The sequence below is a fragment of the Pristiophorus japonicus genome, chromosome 4 (assembly GCF_044704955.1).
Source record: "Pristiophorus japonicus isolate sPriJap1 chromosome 4, sPriJap1.hap1, whole genome shotgun sequence".
Lineage (NCBI taxonomy): Eukaryota > Metazoa > Chordata > Chondrichthyes > Pristiophoridae > Pristiophorus > Pristiophorus japonicus.
In genome coordinates, this window is record NC_091980.1 from 290,065,727 (window position 1) to 290,083,902 (window position 18,176).

The window sequence follows — 18,176 nt, forward strand, 5'->3', positions numbered from 1 at the left end:
CTTGGGGAGCACTATTTAAGGGCATTGATGGTCAGGTCGGTCAAAAATTAATAACGTCATCATAGTGCTGTGTCTTCATTTCTTTTCCAGGCCACAATTGATCAGCCTTGCAGAGTGCTTGGGGCTGCGCTTTGTGGATCGCAGGTGCCGTCGCCAACCATTCCTAGCCTTAGCCTCCAGTTACCTCCATAAGGGAGGGAAGGAGCCTGTGAATCTCTCAGTGCTGCACAGGACATTGTGCAGTGTTCTGCCGCTGCTGCCTCTCTTGCTCCCTTTAGTGCTCCAAGTGAAGTGGTAGCGCTTACCACTTCTCTTGGAACGCTAAACCGGAAGTTCGCGTTGGCTCCCACAAAAGTTCTAGCCAATATTCTCAGGATAAGGGGTTGTCCATTTAAGACTGAGATGAGGAGCTATTTCTTCACTCAAAGTGTTGTGAATCTTTGGAATTCTCTAGCCTAAAAAGGTGCTGAATTGTTGAGTATGTTCAAGGCTGAGATCGATAGATTTTTGGACTCTAGGGGAAATTAAGGAATATGGAGATCGGGCAGGAAAGTGGAGTTAAGATTGACGATTAGCCACGATCTGCTAGAATGGCAGAGCAGGCTAGAGGGGCCTTGGTAACACATCTGGCAATATATCCTTGGCTCAGTGATGATATTTTCATCTGAGTTAGAAGGTTGTGGGTTCAATTCCTACTCCAGAGATTGAGCACATAATCTAAGCCGATACTCCAATGCAATGCTGAGGGAGTGCTGCACTATCGGAGGTGCTCACTTTCAGATGAGACATTAAACCAACATCTGCCCTCTCCAGTAGATGTAAAAGATTCCATGGCACTATTTGAAGAAGAACAGGGAGTTCTCCCGGTGTCCTGGACAATATTTATCCCTCAACTAACATCACTAAAACAGACTATCTAATCATTTATCACATTTCTGTTTGTGGGACCATGCTGTGAGCAAATTGGCTGCCGCGTTTCCTACAGTGACTACACTTCAAATGTTCTTCTTTGGCTGTAAAGTGCTTTGGGACATCGGAGGCTGTGAAAGTTCTATAGAAATGCTAGCCTCTTCTGTTTCTTTTCTTTCATTTCTTTTCTTTCTCTCCTTTTCTTTCTCTCTTTATCTGTATCTCTATTTCTCTTTCTCTTTTTCTCTTTCTCTTTCACTCTATTTCTCTTTCTCTCACTCTCTCTTTTTCTCTCGTTGTTTTTTCATTCTCCCTTTTGATTTTTTCTTTCTATTTCTTCTCTCTTCTTTCATTCTCAACTCTGTTCCACCGATAACTAACTAATTTTACCTTGTTGTATGTTCTTTCTCAGTGCAGTTTCTTTTGTGGCTCGGGTAGATACAATTTCCTGCTCTAAATCATTCTTCCTCAAGATCCCACAAAAGCGGAACTCCTTACCGCCATAATTCTGCCCTTTTTAAGCTACATCCTTTCAAATCTCAACATGTCACTTAATACTTCAGCCCTATTATTTCTCAAACTTGGCAGGGTACTTCCCTCTGGGACTTGTCACGCACTAGGTTTCTGAATAAATTTGTTTAAATAAAATTTTGTGCTGCAATAGGGCCCCTCCCATCAACATGAAACAATTATACACAGTGCACACAGCTAATTATGGATGAGGAATAGTTATCTCCCAAGTATGAACTATAGAATTGATCCCACATACAGGAGAACAATTTAAACAGAACCACTTCTCCAAAAGCCGACAGCGATTTTATTTTAATCCATTTGTTTCCCTTGCATTCGCCATGCATAACCAGAACAAATCTCGCCAATAACTGCCGCCTAAAGTTACTGCCTGTCAGCAGCACAGACAACTTCCTTGTAACTTGTACCTGGGATAAATTACTATTTTGGGGTTGGAAGGCTAGAGAGAGATAGAGAGAGATAGAGAGAGAGATTAGTTTCATCAATTCATGATGGGCTCTAGGGAAAATAATTGGACCGTTGCGCAACTAGCACCAGTGATGACACCTAAAAATGTGAAATCAGCTCATTAGAATAATTTTAAGTGCGTCATCATGTGCCAAATTTCCAATTTGCTGAGACCATGAAAATGTCACCTGTGGAAATCAACAGGTCGGTGCTTAAGAGTTGAAATAACAAAGTGTAAGGGTAGTTGAATAATGCAGAGTTTCACTTTATTACCTTTTCATAGTTAAAAATAAATTGTCCAGCATTTCGCTATTGGACCCCAATTTTTTTGGAGACTATGACGGGGGTCAGTCACACATAGCTATCAAAGCCTATGATCATCCTGCAATGATTATTTTGTCTTACAAAACCCAATATGCTCTGTGTTTCAGCGTGGGAGTTGAGAAGCCCGAAAATGAGTAACGCACATGGCTTAAGCAGTTCCATGTTTGATCTTTCAAGTCCACAGCGAACAACTGTAAGTCTGTAATCAGAGTTCGACAACCAGCCTTGACAGTTTTATTGGAATCTGATGTTGGAATTGGTGCGCACCTTCTCAAAACTGGTGCTTTAATACAAGAGGATTATTTTTGTGCAGAAAGAATGTATTTTGTAAACCTACATCAGTTATCTGTCTTCTCTCGCTTCACAACATTCTCACCCCCTAGCAATTGGCAAATCTTTTCCTAGCCTTGTACAGTTCACAAGATGCTTTTAAATTTGACAGGATTTTTGATCCTGTTTTCAGGAGAGGGGCCTTAGTGAATTGCTCTTTTCCTCATTCCATGTCAGGGTGTCAGTCACTTTTCTGAGCCAGTAGGCTCCACTGTTAGTACAGAGACTCATCCTCCAAACACCAGGGACCGGCTCCCTGTATTTACTTTCATTAACCCACCAGCATACTTTGACACCTGCAGTTTATGCTGCAGCCGGTTCACAAAAACAGCAACGTGTATTTATATAGCACCTTTTAACGTTCCAAGGCGCTTCACAGGAGCATAATCAAATAAAATTTGGCATCAAGCCACATAAGGAGATATTGGGGCCGAAGACCAAAAGCTTTGTCAAAGAGGCAGATTTTTAAGGAGCGTCTTAAAGGAGGGAAGAGAGGCGGAGAGATTTAGGCAGGGAATTCAGAGCTTAGGAACGGCCGGCAATAGTGGAGCGATTAAAATTGGGGATGCGCAAGAGGCCAGAATTGGAGGAGCGCAGAGATCTCGGAAGGCTGTTGGGCTGGAGGAGGATATAGAGAAAGACAGTGGTGAGACTCGGAGGGATTGTAAAATCGAGGCGTTGCTGGACTGGGAACCAATGTAGGGCAGCGAGTACAGAGGTGATGGGGGAATGGGGCTTGGTTCGAGTTAGGATACGGGGAGCAGAGTTTTGAATGTGATCAAGTTTATGAAGGGTGGAAGGTTGGGAGGCTGGCGAAGAGAGCATTGAAATAGTTAAGTCTAGAGGTAAGAAAGTCATGGATGAGGGTTACAGCAGCAGCTGAGCTGAGGTGGTGCAGAGTCTGGCAGTGTTACGGAGGTGGAAGTAGGTGATCTTTCTGCTGGAGCGGATTTGTAATCGGAAGCTCATCTCGGGTCAAATAGGAAGTGCAATGTTGTGAGCAGTCTGGTTCCCCCTCAGACAGTGACAAGGGAGAGAGGTGGAGTCGGTGGCTAGGGAACGCAGTTTGTGGCAGGAACTGAAGGCAATGGCTTTGGTCTTCCCAACATTTAGTTGGAGAAAATTTGTTCTCATCCAGGACTGAATAACGAACAAGCAGCGTGACACATTGGAGACAGTGGAGTGGTTGAGTGAGGTGATGGTGAGGTAGAACGTCTACACTTTAAAAAAAAATGGAACTATATATAACATACACCCAGTGGGTTGGATTGCTGTATTTATAATCTAACAGACCTGTGCATAGCGTTTCCTCTTCCTGCCTCATCTACCCCGCTACCCCCAAAGTGATTTTAGACTCTAAACTTTCTCTCGCTTGGAATTTCCGTGAGGATTGTCTGGCAGGAGATGGCAGAACCGCTGGAGAAATCGTACAAATGGTCATTTCCCTGGAGATCGGGATGACACCACGGAGGTTCAGGGCCTCTGTTTAAAGCACTGAAACAAGTTGTAAATGCTGAGTGGAGTTGTTCTAAACTCCGATGGTGGTGGTGGTGGGGGTGGGGGGGGAGGGGTCTGTGGTGGGGGATTCACTGAAAATCAGCTTGTTGGCTTAAGTGAAGGTATCTTTCAACTGAGAATGCAGCGTTCAAAAACACTTTTTTTCTGCCAATGTGCTGGTTCATACAACATTCTTACAGGGCTTGACAGAGTAGATGTAGGGAGGTTGTTTCCCCTGGCAGTGGACTCTAGAACCAGGGGTCACCTAGTTAGGACTGAGATTAGGAGAAATGTCTTCACTCAGAGGGTGGTGAATCTTTGGAATTCTCTACCCCAGAGGGCCATGGAGGCTCAGTCGTTGAGTATATTCAAGACGGAGATCGATAGATTTTTGGATATTAAGGGAATCAAGGGATATGGGGATAGTGAAGAAAGTGGAGTTGAGGGAGAAGATCAGCCATGATCTTATTGAATGGCGGAGTAGGCTCGAGGGACCGAATGGCCTACTCCTGCTCCTATTTCTTATGTTCTCTTTGAACCACTGCAGTTTCCGTGGTGAGGGTGCTCCCACAGTGATGTTGGATATTTCTCTTGCAACTGAGTGGCTTGCTAGGCTACTTCAGTAGCCATTAAGAGTTAACGACACATGAATATTGTGGCACTGGTGGTCACAGGTTCCTTCCCTGAAAGGGTTGTATTTTCACAACAATCTGGCAAACCTCTGGTTGTTTTTCTGGTGTTAGCCCCCATTTAGTAAATATTTTCACAACTTGCCATGTTGAATTGACCTATAGTTTGTTGATCAATGGACTATGACCATAAAGTGCAGTTGCATCTTCAGTTTTCAAAGAAAGGAGTCCTCGGTGATTTTATCCCTTTGCTGAGAAAGTTTCTGAAGCTGAATGAAGACTTTTCAGCACAGAAGGAAGTAGCTTGCCTCCATATCTGACCCATATACTGTGATCCCAGGTCGCTGCTCCCTCACTACAGCATTCATTAACTTTCCTTCAGGTGATTTACTCGTTTTTTTTAAATGCCATGTCTTGACAAGACTTCAATAGACAGCAGTGCATGTGAAAGGATTTATTTCGCCTAATGGAAGGGAGGAGTCCTTTCCATTGTTCCATTGGATGATTCAGCAAACTGTCTGTTATGATTAAGAAATTGCTTCCCAACGTAAGGAGCACCCGTGATTTCTCCTTTCAGTTTTCAAATTATTTTTTGAAGGCAAAAAGAAATTTGTCCAAATTAGTGACCAGTGAGATGCCCTCTCATGGTTGGTCTGGTACTGATGGTGCCAATAGCTGAATGATGGACTCCTGTATGACCAACTCTCCCCTCCCCCCCCGGCCCCCCTACACGCACCTCGTACACGATTTAGTGTTGCCAACCCTCCAGGATTGCCCCGGAGTCTCCAGGAATTAAAGATTAATCTCTTGGACACTGTCACGAGCAACCCAGGGAGAAAAATCATTGGGGGCATGAGTTGAGAGGCTTAAATGATATCCCAATAGTCCAGGTACTAGTGCCCTGGACTACCTGGGCGGATTGCTGCCTTGTACACCTCTTGTCACCACATCCAGTACTCTAAGGCAAATTCCTCCGACTTCTGCTGCTCAATAATTGCACAGGACCTCTGGTTTTTCAACAACGACCTTTAGACGAATTGACTATCTTCTTTAAAAGTTTAAAAAAAATCATTACTGTGCACAATGGAGAATGTGCCCCCAATCCAGCGACGGTAAGGGTTCAAGTTCATGCTTCCATGGGCCTTGTGCTCCAGGCTTGAGGCGCTGAATGGCCACTTCCTGTTCCTATGTTCCTAGTTTAAAACTGTATTTGTCGTTTTTTTCTGTTTATGCACATAGAGGTTCAGTTCAACATCCAGTATAAACAGCACTGCATCCTCGCTGATGGATTCCGTGTCAAGCTCTCGCAGTCTAGGTGAGTACCGTCCTGACTGCTAAAGTCGAGTAATTCTACTTTCATTTTCTACACTGCAGGTTTGCCGGCATGCCAAGTGGGACTTTTATTCAATTAGCTAATCTCGCGCTCTCGGCTCTCTCTCTCGAATATTTTTCATAACAATAATAAGTCAGGCACCTGCTTTCCCCGTGGTTCACTGTGCACACACCCACACGCATATACTGCCTCTTATCTGTACAAACCAAACACCCAGCCGGCTCCAGCCACAGCATTTGTTTTTCCACCTGCATCAATGCTGGTAACTGGTTTGTGTCACAGAAATATGTCAGATAACACCTGACTTATTTTACTCATGTTGGCAGAAAAAAAATCAAAGAGCAAGTTATTATTTAAATGGAGAAAGATTGCAAAGTGCCACAGTACAGCGGGACCTGGGGGTACTTGTGCCGGAAACACAAAAGGTTAATATGCAGGTACAGCAAGTGATCAGGAAAGCAAATAGTATCTTGGCCTTTATTGCAAAGGGGATGGAATATAAAAGCAGGGAAGTCTTTCTACAGCTGTATAAGGTATTGGTGAGGCCACACCTGGAATACTGCGTGCAGTTTTGGTTTCCATATTTACGAAAGGATATACTTACTTTGGAGGCAGTTCAGAGAAGGTTCACTTGGTTGATTCCGGGGATGAGGGATTTAACTTATGAGGAAAGGTTGAGTAAGTTGGGCCTCTACTCATTGGAATTCAGAAGAATGAGAGGTGATCTTATCGAAACGTAAAAGATTATGAGGGGGCTTGACAAGGTGGATGCAGAGAGGATGTTTCCACTGATGGGGGAGACTAGAACTAGAGGGCATGATCTTAGAATAAGGAGCCGCCCATTTAAAACTGAGATGAGGAGAAATTTCTTCTCTCAGAGGGTTGTAAACCTGTGGAGTTCACTGCCTCAGAGAGCTGTGGAAGTTGGGACATTGAATAAATTTAAGACAAAAATAGACAGTTTCTTAAATGATAAGGGGATAAGGGGTTATGGGGAGCGGGTGGGGAAGTGGAGTTGAGTCCATGATCAGATCAGCCATGATCTTATTGAATGGCGGAGCAGGCTCGAGGTGGCCTTATGGCCTACTCCTGTTCCTATTTCTTATGTTCTTGTGTTGGGCGGATACATGAGCCATTTAAAAAAAAAAAGTACTTTTTTAATTATTCATTCACGGGATGTGGGCGTCGCTGGCAAGGCCAGCATTTATTGCCCATCCCTGACTGAGTGAAATAGCCCAGCAAGACAGAGGGCAGTTAAGAGTCAACCACATTGCTGTGAGACTGGAGGCACATATAGGTCCAGACTGGGTAAGGACGGCAGATTTCCTTCCCGAAGGGACATTAGTGAACCGGATTGGTGTTTACGACAATCGTTAGTTTCATGGTCGCCATTACTGAATTACAGAAGGCCGGGTTTCCCACAGGTATTCCCAACTTTAATCGTGGGGCCTAATTTTTATGTGAGGCCTTGGATTCTCGCCCGCAACCAGCCAAATTGAGTGGCTGGCTGGCTGTGGGCGGGTAGGCCTACAGATGGAAGCGGTCGGTCCGGGAGAGGGATCGTGGGAGGGTCGGCTGGAGTATTGGCAGAGGGAGGGGTGGGATCAGGTCGGGAATCCAATTTATAATAATTTAACTACTCCCACACCCTAAACCCACCCTTTTTTTGAAATGGAACATTCTGGCTGCTCTCCAGGTTTATTTAATTAACTGAATTTAAATTCTCCAGCTGCCATGGTGGGATTTGAGCTCTTTTCTCCGGATCATTCGTGCAGGCCTTTGGATTTCTGGTCCAGTAAGATAACCACTGTGCTACCATTTCCCTGAGTGATTAAACACACATATTTCTATTTCTATTTGAATTTAGAAGGAGTAGCAGGCACCTGGGGACAGACATGGTGTCACAGTTACTGCTCTTTAACATGGCAAGACTAGAGTCATTGGGGGGTGTCAGGTGGGCAGGGTCAATATTGGGCCCATATAGCTGCTCTTACCCGCTCGCTTGGCTGGAGTGGAAAACATGGTGGTTACGATGCCTGCATCACTTTGGTAAGATTTATCAGATTTTAAAATGTTGACCGGACAATAAAAGGTATGCAACGATAATATTCCATAGAGCAGATTTCCTTATTGTGTCTCAGCAATAGCTCCATGGACTAAAGACATGGGGCTGTAATTTGCGCTATGGGTGTGTATGAAGTGTACATGCGCTAAAATCCAGAACTTGTGATCTGTCAAGCTTATCCACATCCTCGGGAACAGGACATCTGCGGGTGGAGAGTTTGCCCAACTTCTGCCCAGCAAATGCCCGTGAAATTTTTACGCCTGGTAAAAGCTGGCGTAAGGCGTGCTTTTACCAATGTAAGTGTTTTAAAATTTTATTTTTCTGTTTTTTTTTTAAATCAATTATTCATACATTTAAAAACCTGTGAAATAAGATAAGTTCATTCTTAGCCCCTTTGAAACATTTTTGTTTTAAATATTTAATTAAATGGCAATTTAACTCATTTTAAATGCATGATGGTTTTAAAAAATGTATTTGAAGTATTTTTGGGGATATTTCCATTCATACTTATGGAGATTGGGATTCTGTACGGAATCCCCATAAGCATGAATGGGGATCCCCTTCTGTCATTCGTTGGGCCAGCCCACATGATCCCAGGGGTTCTTGCGCACCTCCTGCGCCCCTGAGATATGTGGGCCTCTTCCCGCGGGTACCCGGAGAGCCCCAGGACCGTGAGTCTCCCTACCTCCCAGACCACCAGGTACGTGGGCATTTTATTTGCGGATCGGAGGCATTTCCCCGCGGGAAGCCTCCGTCCACAAATTCAGGGCCATTGTAGTAATCATTTTTTTTTCTTAGCCTGGTCCTGTTTTTGATCTCCTCTTCTCTCTTCTCCCAACCCTTGACTGGCTTAAAGGGACAATGAACAGTATGAAACTTACTCCACCTTCAGCGAAGGGCATGGGTTATAGCAAGATTCCTTTAGGTTGTTGGACCTTAGCTTTTAAGCATTTTTTTTAACTCTATTACTTTTATAGCAACAGTAGTAGGCCATTCAGTTCCTCAAGCCTGCCCCGCCATTCGTGGTTGATCTGTACCTCAACTCCATTTACCCACCTTTGCTCCATATTCCTTGATACCCTTACCTAACAAAAAGCTATCGTGCACAAGTTGGTAGCCCAGAAAATGTTTGTTGTAACCAAGTTGGAGAGATAGTGGAATGTCATATATACTCGAAGCATTTTTGCAAACTAAATCTCTCGGCCTGGATCTCCTTAATGGCATTGATCTGGACAACGGGAAGACTATTTATTTCTACCTGATCATTAAAATTTATGAAGCTTCACCTAGGGGTCCATTTTATGTTGGGACCAGGATTCAGCAATCTGGGACCATTACCAGTTGTATCCAACGTTACGCACTTTGTATAATTTGTGACTCTTTCACTCAGAGCTTTGATGCAGGAGCTGCATCTTCGCTGAGAATTGATGATACCATAATGATATTGTCACCTCACTATATCAACAGTACAAATGACTGGCCAAGCAAGCTGGTAAATTGGCCAGCCATCTCAACCCGACACTCGGTTTTAAGAGTGGGTGCCCAACCCCTGTCGAAGTGGATCTGGCAGAATCTGGGCCTGTTTTTTGCTGGTCAATGCCATTATTGTCCATTGGAAACCAGACCAGGTGGGTGGGGGGGGGGGGGGGGGAAATAGTGCTCCAGATTCCTTTGTATGGAAATTCACGGAGTTATGGTGTACACTGATTTGCGGATATGACATTTTTAAAATTTATGATCTTCTCTAGATACACTCCAGGATGACTTTGGAAAACTCAATCTGAAACTTAGCTACCGACAGGATGTGGATCAAATTTGGATCACCTTGGTACAGGTGAGGTCTAACCAAGTACCGAGAAAACCGGAACCATTATTGTAGTGTTTCTATCACACTATTTTGCCTCTCGTTTTTCAACCCTTCCTCTAGGTGACTGTGGCAAACCTGCTGATGTTTCCATTGCTGTTGTGCAACTGCTCCACAATTTCTGTGGCTCAGGGGCAGCACTCTTGCCTCAGAGTCAGAAGGTTGTGGATTCACGTCCCACTTTTTGAGCACAAAAATCGAGGCTGACACTCCCAGTGCAGTGCTGTGAGAGTGCTGCACTGTCGGAGGTGCCATCTTTCGGATGAAATGTTAAATCGAGGTCACGTCTGCTCCCTAATGTAGACGTAAAAGATCCCATGGCATTATTTTGAAGAAGAGCAGGGGAGTTATCCCTGACATCCTGGTGAATACCCCTCAATCAGCATCATTAAAACAGATATTTGGTCATTATCACATTGCTGTTTGTGAAGGCTTGCTGTGTGCAAATTAGTTGATGCATTTCCTACATTACAACAGTAATTCAAAAAGCACTTCATTGGCTGTAAAGCGCTTTGGGACGTCCAGTGCTCGTGAAAGGGGCTATAGAAATTGGGAGACCAATCTGAAGTTTCTTTACCTCAATTCCACATGAATTTCCACTGAACTTCTATCTTTTTCTAGTTCTTGAGATCCTTTAGTCCATTGCTCGAGTATCTGCTCATTCATCTTCATATACTCAATCCAGATTTCTCAACTTAGGAACTCATAAGGAATTTATAGTTTTTGTAGTCCCAGAAAACCAGTTCAGACAGTGACTGCAGGATGGGACTGGGTCAGTTAGCTTTGTGGACTAGGTTTGGCCAATAGACTGGTGCTGTGCATCTCTAGTGCAAACCTAATATTATGTTTGTGTTTCTGTGTGGCTAAATAGATGGGTGCTGATGAAGAAATGAAATGTTTAGACTATAGTATAGAACCAGACTATAGCAACAGCTAAGTAAAGCAGTGGCTAATTAGCTGGGGTTGTGTTTTTATGACGTTTTCCCTACACTTTTGTATCTGAGGGTGTCCCCTCGTTTACTCCTGAAAAAGGAATGGAGGCTTCAAATGCTTCTGGTTTGAAAGTCAATTGCACCATTTTCTAAATAGATTCACTGTGCAACAAACAATAGTCCTCTCTTAATAACTCAGTTGCTTTCTTGCACAAAAATTGTGCAATCATTTGAATTAAGCAACATAAATTACACAGCAAAGTGGGAAAACATCTGAATTATTAAAATCTCAGAATTAAAAGGAGCATGTAACGTGTGTGTTATTAGATTGTTATAAAGTGTAACGAGCGAATTGTTAATAATTGAATTCTCATTCCTTTAACAGGTTAAAGATTTGTATCTGCACAGCAAACCTACAGAGAAAGTTAATGTTTATCTTAAAGGAACAATAACCTTGCCAAAGGCAGTGCACTTCAAATCTTCTGTGAAGGACGGCGCCAGTGTAAGTATTCTTGAACAAATGCTGGACCTATTATGATGTCCATTCAGCAACTATGTAATTCCAATATAACTATTTTTGTCACCATATCCCATCCTGTTCCTGGATTAGTACAAATATCAAACCAAAAGTGACCATGTATGTTGGGTGTACAGTCATTGCTTTTAACAGAAGATGGTTAGAATTCACGGTGACAAACTTTTTGTTAGAGCCAAACCTAGAAGATAATTTGGATGGTTGCTTAAAAAAAAGAGGAATATTGAGGGAATGAGCAGCAGAGTGGGATTGGACTGGTTGGCTCACGGCAAGAATGACACCAACGCAGACTGTTTCTGTGCTGTAATGTTCTGTGTACTTCATGTAGAGTGAAACATTAACCTGAACTGAGGGACCATTAAGCTTGTACAGACAATTGTATCAAATCATTCATTTTGAAAAGAAAAAACACTGACTGAAGTCTCTGCTGTGGTAACTTTTTATGACTTGCTAACTCCTTGTCCAGTCACAGATATGGGGGTAGAAATTCAGCGCCGCCCGAAATAGGCCGCACTTACCGCTTCTGCTGTGGATGAGGTGGCCTCCTGCGCGAAATTCAGCTCTTTGTCATTTTTTTTGTAGCGGACGGGAAATCGGTCATAATGGGGGCGGAGGTGCAGTGGTGAGCAGTCTAGAGGAGTGGAAGTGTAGGCGGATTGGAGTCTCTGCCGCTGTCAGTCATCATTCTGGCGCTGATGATGTCATGACGGGTGCGTGTTCCCACGTCTCTCCCCTTCACTTAAAGGGGAGAGCCGCTGCAAGCTCTGCGATTATTTTAGTTAGGTTCACTGGGCCACCAGGGAGGATTTCGGCCAGGCATAAGTATCGGGCCGACCTGGTAGTCGCCCGACAAAACAAAAATGGCGGCCGTGGCAGAGCGCCCTCCCCTTAAATGGCCCCCACACGCACTTCCAACATAGCGCATCGACAGAAAAAGCTGTCGGGGGCACCGCTCGGCGGCCAGAAGATTTTGGTAGCTGAATTTCGATGGAGGTGTGGGAGTTCGGCAGTGCGCTCTTTGATGATGCACTTAGGAGGGTTTGGCAACAGCGGGCGGAAGTAGGGACTGCTGGAAAAAGGCCCAAGGTGAATTTCACTGGCGCTGGCCATTGGACTACAAATCGGCGGCTACTCGACTCCACCGCTTGGCCCACTTTCGGGTGGTAAGAGGCCTTTTCGGGAGGTTGAATTTAGGCCCCTTGATCTATCTATCTACTGTCTACATATATCTATCTATATATCTATATCTATATCTATATATTTATGTTAGCTATACAATCTATACTATATACACACACGCACACATATAAATATATTAATATATAATATAAAGATATTTACTATATATACACACTATATGTATGTGTGTTTTTGGTGAAAGAAATTGCATTTTAAGAGGTAAATTTCACACTCCTGGTGCAGAGCTTCACATTACGGGTGTGGGTATCGGGGGTTCCACAATTCAGTTTGTTGGATGGGAACTGTAACATAATTTACTGGAGACATGAGTTCAAATCTCACCATAGTCGATGGAAAATTTAAATTCAGTTAATTAAATAAAATATTATCAGTAATGGTGAATTGTCATAAAAACCCATCTGGTTCACTAATGTCTTTTGGGGAAGGAAATCTGATGTCTTTACCCGGTCTGGCCTATATGTGACTCCAGACCCACAGCAATGTGGTTGACTCTTCACTGCCCTCTGAAATGACAGCTCACCACCACCTTCTCGAGGGCAATTAGGGATGGGCAATAAATGCTGGCCTTGCCAGTGACGCCCACATCCTGTGACTGAATTTTAAAAAAGTCATGCAGGCCAGAGGTGTTTATATTGCACAAATTCAGAGCACGTGAAACTCCGCACAGGGAGTGCTGAACTGTAATATTTACTTCCATCAGAACACACCAAAGCGCTTCACAACCCATCCCGTGTATTGCTTTGAAGTGCAGTTGGTGTTATGTAGGAAGTGTGACTCATTTATTTCAAAGTTTCAGTCATGGCCATCCAAGAGTGCTGGTTACAGTGTTTGAGATGACCATAATTGTTGTTTTAGTTTGTTTCAGCTAATTTTGGAAATCGCTTTCCAAAATGCATTATAAGTTTTTCCTTCCGTTTCCCATCTGGCAGCCGGCCAAATTGTCAGCCAGGCCGGTTGCCAGGCGGGAATATCTGTGGCAGAAGGCCACACCCAGGGACCCTTGGGGACTGTCCACGGCAGTTGGGAGGGGGAGGGAGCGAGATACTGGGTTTGGGGGAAGAGAGGCCATCATGGGAGGGAGGGAGGGAGAGAGAGAGATCGGTGTTTGTGGGGGGTAGAGGGGAAGAGGCCACCTTGGCTGGGGGAAGAGAGAGAGAGGCCGCAATTGGCAGCGGGGGCTGGGGGGGGGGGGGGTGGTTAATAATGAGGCCCGATCTTGCCTATGGATGGCAATGTTACTGACTTCACAATACTTAATCAGGAACTTTCAAAGCCTGTTGGTCAGAGAATTAACTCACTGTTTTCTCTCTGCTTTTCCAGTATTTGGTGTTCATGGAAACCTTTGTGTTTAATATCAAATTGCCAATTCTCCAAACACATGGCCTTGCCATCAAAATCTTGACTCAGAGTCCACGGAAGAGGCTGATTGGTGAATGCTCAGTGTCATTTAGAGAGTTAAGCAATGATGAGTCAAACCTCTGGCTGGATATTCATCCACCTTCAAAGATCCCGGTGAGTTTGTCTTGACTTATTTATTGATCCAGTACATGGGATTGTGTTGGAGTTTTACTTGGGGTGTCTCCTACAATGGTTATGTTATGAACTCGGGGATGGGATTAAGGAGAAACTACATTGTGGGGAATATATGCTCCTTCCTTCCCGTACCTGCAAATCATGGAATCATTACTGCTTACCTAGAAAGCGTTGTCCACTGGGAGCAAATCAACATATAACTGGCACAGCCCCCGCAGCCCATTACAATGACTGGACAGGAAGCTGTGAGACAGTGATTTCCTAATACATGTTTCCAGCAGGGTAAGGCTCTTCAGCAGGCGTGAATGATGAACCTTCATAAATCACTTGTTTGGCCTCAACTGGAGTATTGTGTCCAATTCTGGCCACCGCACTTTAGGAAAGATGTGAAGACCTTGGAGAGGATGCAGAAAAGATTTCCAAGAATGGTTCCAGGGATGAGAGACTGCAGTTATGTGGACAGGCTGCAGAAGCTGGGGATGTTCTCCTTAGAGCAGAGAAGGTTGAGAGGAGATTTGATAGAGGTGTTCAAAATCATGAGGGGCCTGGACAGAGTAAATAGAGAGAAACTGTTCCCATTGATGGAAGGGTCGAGAAGCAGAGGACACAGATTTAATGTAATTTCCTTGCTTTTGTACTCTATGCCTCTATGGAGCCCAGGATCCCGTGCTTTTTTAACGACTTTCTCAACCTGCCCTGCCACCTTCAACGATTTGTGCACATATACCCCCAGGTCTCTGTGTTCATGCAACCCCTTTAGGATTGTACCCTTCAGCTTATATTGCCTCTCCTTGTTCTTCCTACCAAAATGTATCACTTCACACTTTTCTGAATTGAATTGCATCTGCCACATGTCTGCCCATTCCACCAGCCTGTCTATGTCTTCTTGAAGTCTATTACTATCCTCCTCACGATTCACAATACTTTCAAGTTTTGTTTCATCTGCAAATTTTGAAATTGTGTCCTGTCCACTCATGTCCAAGTCATTAATTTTCAAAAATCAAGAAGGTGTAATATAGTATATGGGAGTAAAATATAAAAAAATAAAGAGAACAAAAAATAGGTGAGTTGAGAAGTGTCAAGTGTTTGAATGAATGTTATTTTAACGTAAAATTGTAATATTATCTTCAAGGTTAATGGTGTTCCTGGTATCGAAGCTTTACATTAGTATTTTTAATGTCCCGGGAGATGGGCTGAAAACTTACAAAACCGGTTGACCCACGAAGCTTGGACCTGAAGCTGCTGTTAATCTTTTATATTTGCCATTTAAGTTGGCATTTGTGAGCCTGCTCCCAACATTAATGCTGTTCAAATTGGGTTTTTTTTCTGCGGCCGATATGTCAACCCAAGTCCCAAGTAATCTGAGCTCCCAGGAAGCTAATTTAATCGGCCAGATGAACGATTAATACAGTTTGCCTTGGAACGTGAAGGAATTGGCTTCTGGCCAATAAATGAAAACTGGTGCTTCTGTTTTCATTCCTGCAAATCATAAAGAACCATGCCCCAAGGCAGCTCCTCGAAGTTACTTAAGATTCATTTGAGGCAAAGCAGGAAGGCTCGAGTTTAACGTTTGATTTGGCTGCCTCTGATTCACTTTTGACTTTGTTCTGAGTCATCGACTCAGTTGGGGAAGTCAGTGCAATCATTTCAGTCACTGAATTGTCAAAACCTGCTTTGAAATTCATTTCTAAATTATTTTTAATTGTTTAAGGTGTGTGGGCGTTGCTGGCAAGGCCAGCATTTATTGCCCATCCCTAATTGCCCTTGAGAAGGTACTGGTGAGCCGCTGCCTTGAACCGCTGCAGTCCGTGTGGTGAAGACACTCCCACAATGCTGTTAGGGAGGGAGTTCCAGGATTTTGACCCAGCGACGATGATTGTGTACAATGGAAAACGCAAACATGAGCTAAATCGTAATGTGTTTTTTTTGTTTGCCTTGTTTTTACAATTTTTCCGGTTGTCTGCTGAAGTATAAATTGCTTTGTTTTTCTTTATTTTCACCCAGACCTGTCTGGCACTTCTGCGAATAGGAACCTGTTTCCAAGCTGTCAGCAATCGCATCCAGCTGCAAATCCTGGAAGTGCAGAACCTGCAATGTTCCTCCACCCCTCTGACATTAAGTATGTGCTAACGGTGACATTGTTTGCTCAAGTCCTGAAGGTGTTCATCGTGGGTATTATAAACGTTTGGAGTAGTAAAGTTTAAAATACACGGAGGTGGGGGTGGGGTGGGGGAGGTGAGGAGGGGAGGTGCAGAAATCCGGAGGCACCCATCTTTGGTCATGTGGTGGCGGTGGGGGGCCGAAGGTTACAATCCCTGTGCCCGAATGGTGAGACCAGAGTCACCCCTAATATCAGGCCTCTGGCCTCATTAACATCCATCCAGAGTGGCACAAAGAGTCAACGAAGACAGGGCCGCTGCTAAGGTCGCAGCCCTCGGGTAAGTGAGAGTCGGAGGCCAAGGGGCGGCGGGGATCGGGGGAGGGGGGAGCTGTGGCGATCTGGGGCGGGGAGGGGTGGTGGGGTCGGTGGACCCGTGCTCTGTATTAAGATGACTGCAGTCAGTTTGTGCTTTACTCAGGAATTGTCAATTTTTGGTGGAATTACACAGGATCGCAATTTAATAATTAGACAAAAGGATGAGCATCACGTTATTTTACATGTAACCCCCTCTGGCTAGCTCTAAAATGAAGAATAAAAGATATTGGGAAACAATTCAGAGGAGGCTTGGGTTGCCAACCCTCCAGGATTGCCCTGGAGTCTCCTGGAATTAAAGAGCAATGTGGTGAGGATGGGGTGGGGGTGGGGTGGGCAGCAGTGATGGTTGTAAGCGGGCGTTCATATGATGAAACCTCCAGGAATATGTCCAACCAAAGTTGGCAACCCTAAAGTTGACTAGGAACTGAAAGAGAGTTAATCAACTTTATCAAGGTGGAATTCTCAACTCATTTGAGTAGCTGACCTGAAGAGTATTACTGGAATATACCCTACTTTGATGTTTGCAGTTATTTTCATCTTTGGCACTCACGACACACAGCGTTGAGTGCTGGGAACGCATATCGACAATTCATGTAACTTTACATGATGGAATATGCGGGGAGCGGAGGCCCAAATTATTGTTGCCCGCTCCTGTGCATTGAGCTCTGAGCCAAGGAGACACACATTTTCCCAAAGGATCAATTTCCTGTGTGACTGCAAGTGTTTTGGCAATGGGCTTTTGTTCCTGCATTTGGAGTGTTCTGGAGCTAGAATCTCATCATAGGCGGTCTCTCGAAACGACTTGCTTGCACGCCAAAAAAAAGGATGAGTTCACAGGTGTTTCGAAAGAAGAACCCGAACTACATCCTCAGGGGTGGAAGATGCCTGTGCGTGGATTTTTTAACGTGTGGTGGCCGTTGCACACCAGCCACCACATGGGCTTGACAGAGCTAGGTCTTGGTCCAGTGGCAAGGATTACCCAAGACAACTGGAGACCTGCTCTGCTGCACAGACCTAGTGCGCACACATAGAAACATAGAAAATAGGTGCAGGAGTAGGCCATTCGGCCCTTCTAGCCTGCACCGCCATTCAATGAGTTCATGGCTGAACATTCAACTTCAGTACCCCATTTCTGCTTTCTCGCCATACCCCTTGATCCCCCTAGTAGTAAGGACCTCATCTAACTCCTTTTTGAATATATTTAGTGAATTGGCCTCAACAACTTTCTGTGGTAGAGAATTCCACAGGTTCACCACTCTCTGGGTGAAGAAGTTCCTCCGCATCTCGGTCCTAAATGGCTTACCCCTTATCCTTAGACTGTTGGCATGCAGGTGCAGCAGGCGGTTAAGAAAGCAAATGGCATGTTGGCCTTCATAGCAAGGGGATTTGAGTACAGGGGCAGGGAGGTGTTGCTACAGTTGTACAGGGCATTGGTGAGGCCACACCTGGAGTATTGTGTACAGTTTTGGTCTCCTAACCTGAGGAAGGACATTCTTGCTATTGAAGGAGTGCAGCGAAGGTTCACCAGACTGATTCCCGGGATGGCGGGACTGACCTATCAAGAAAGACTG

The 18,176-nt window shown here is 44.4% G+C and overlaps 1 protein-coding gene across 2 annotated transcripts in view; it reads left to right on the forward strand.

Annotated features, from left to right (window-relative positions):
* The window catches only part of LOC139263455 (tandem C2 domains nuclear protein), a 71,073-nt gene that overhangs the window by 34,568 nt on the left and 18,329 nt on the right, over nucleotides 1-18,176 (forward strand). For both annotated transcript variants that reach the window (XM_070879573.1, XM_070879574.1), the window contains 6 exons: nucleotides 2,319-2,404; nucleotides 5,907-5,982; nucleotides 9,814-9,899; nucleotides 11,247-11,363; nucleotides 13,917-14,108; nucleotides 16,134-16,248. In XM_070879573.1, coding sequence (XP_070735674.1) covers nucleotides 2,319-2,404; nucleotides 5,907-5,982; nucleotides 9,814-9,899; nucleotides 11,247-11,363; nucleotides 13,917-14,108; nucleotides 16,134-16,248 — 672 coding nt within the window. The remainder of the gene's footprint in view (nucleotides 1-2,318; nucleotides 2,405-5,906; nucleotides 5,983-9,813; nucleotides 9,900-11,246; nucleotides 11,364-13,916; nucleotides 14,109-16,133; nucleotides 16,249-18,176) is intronic.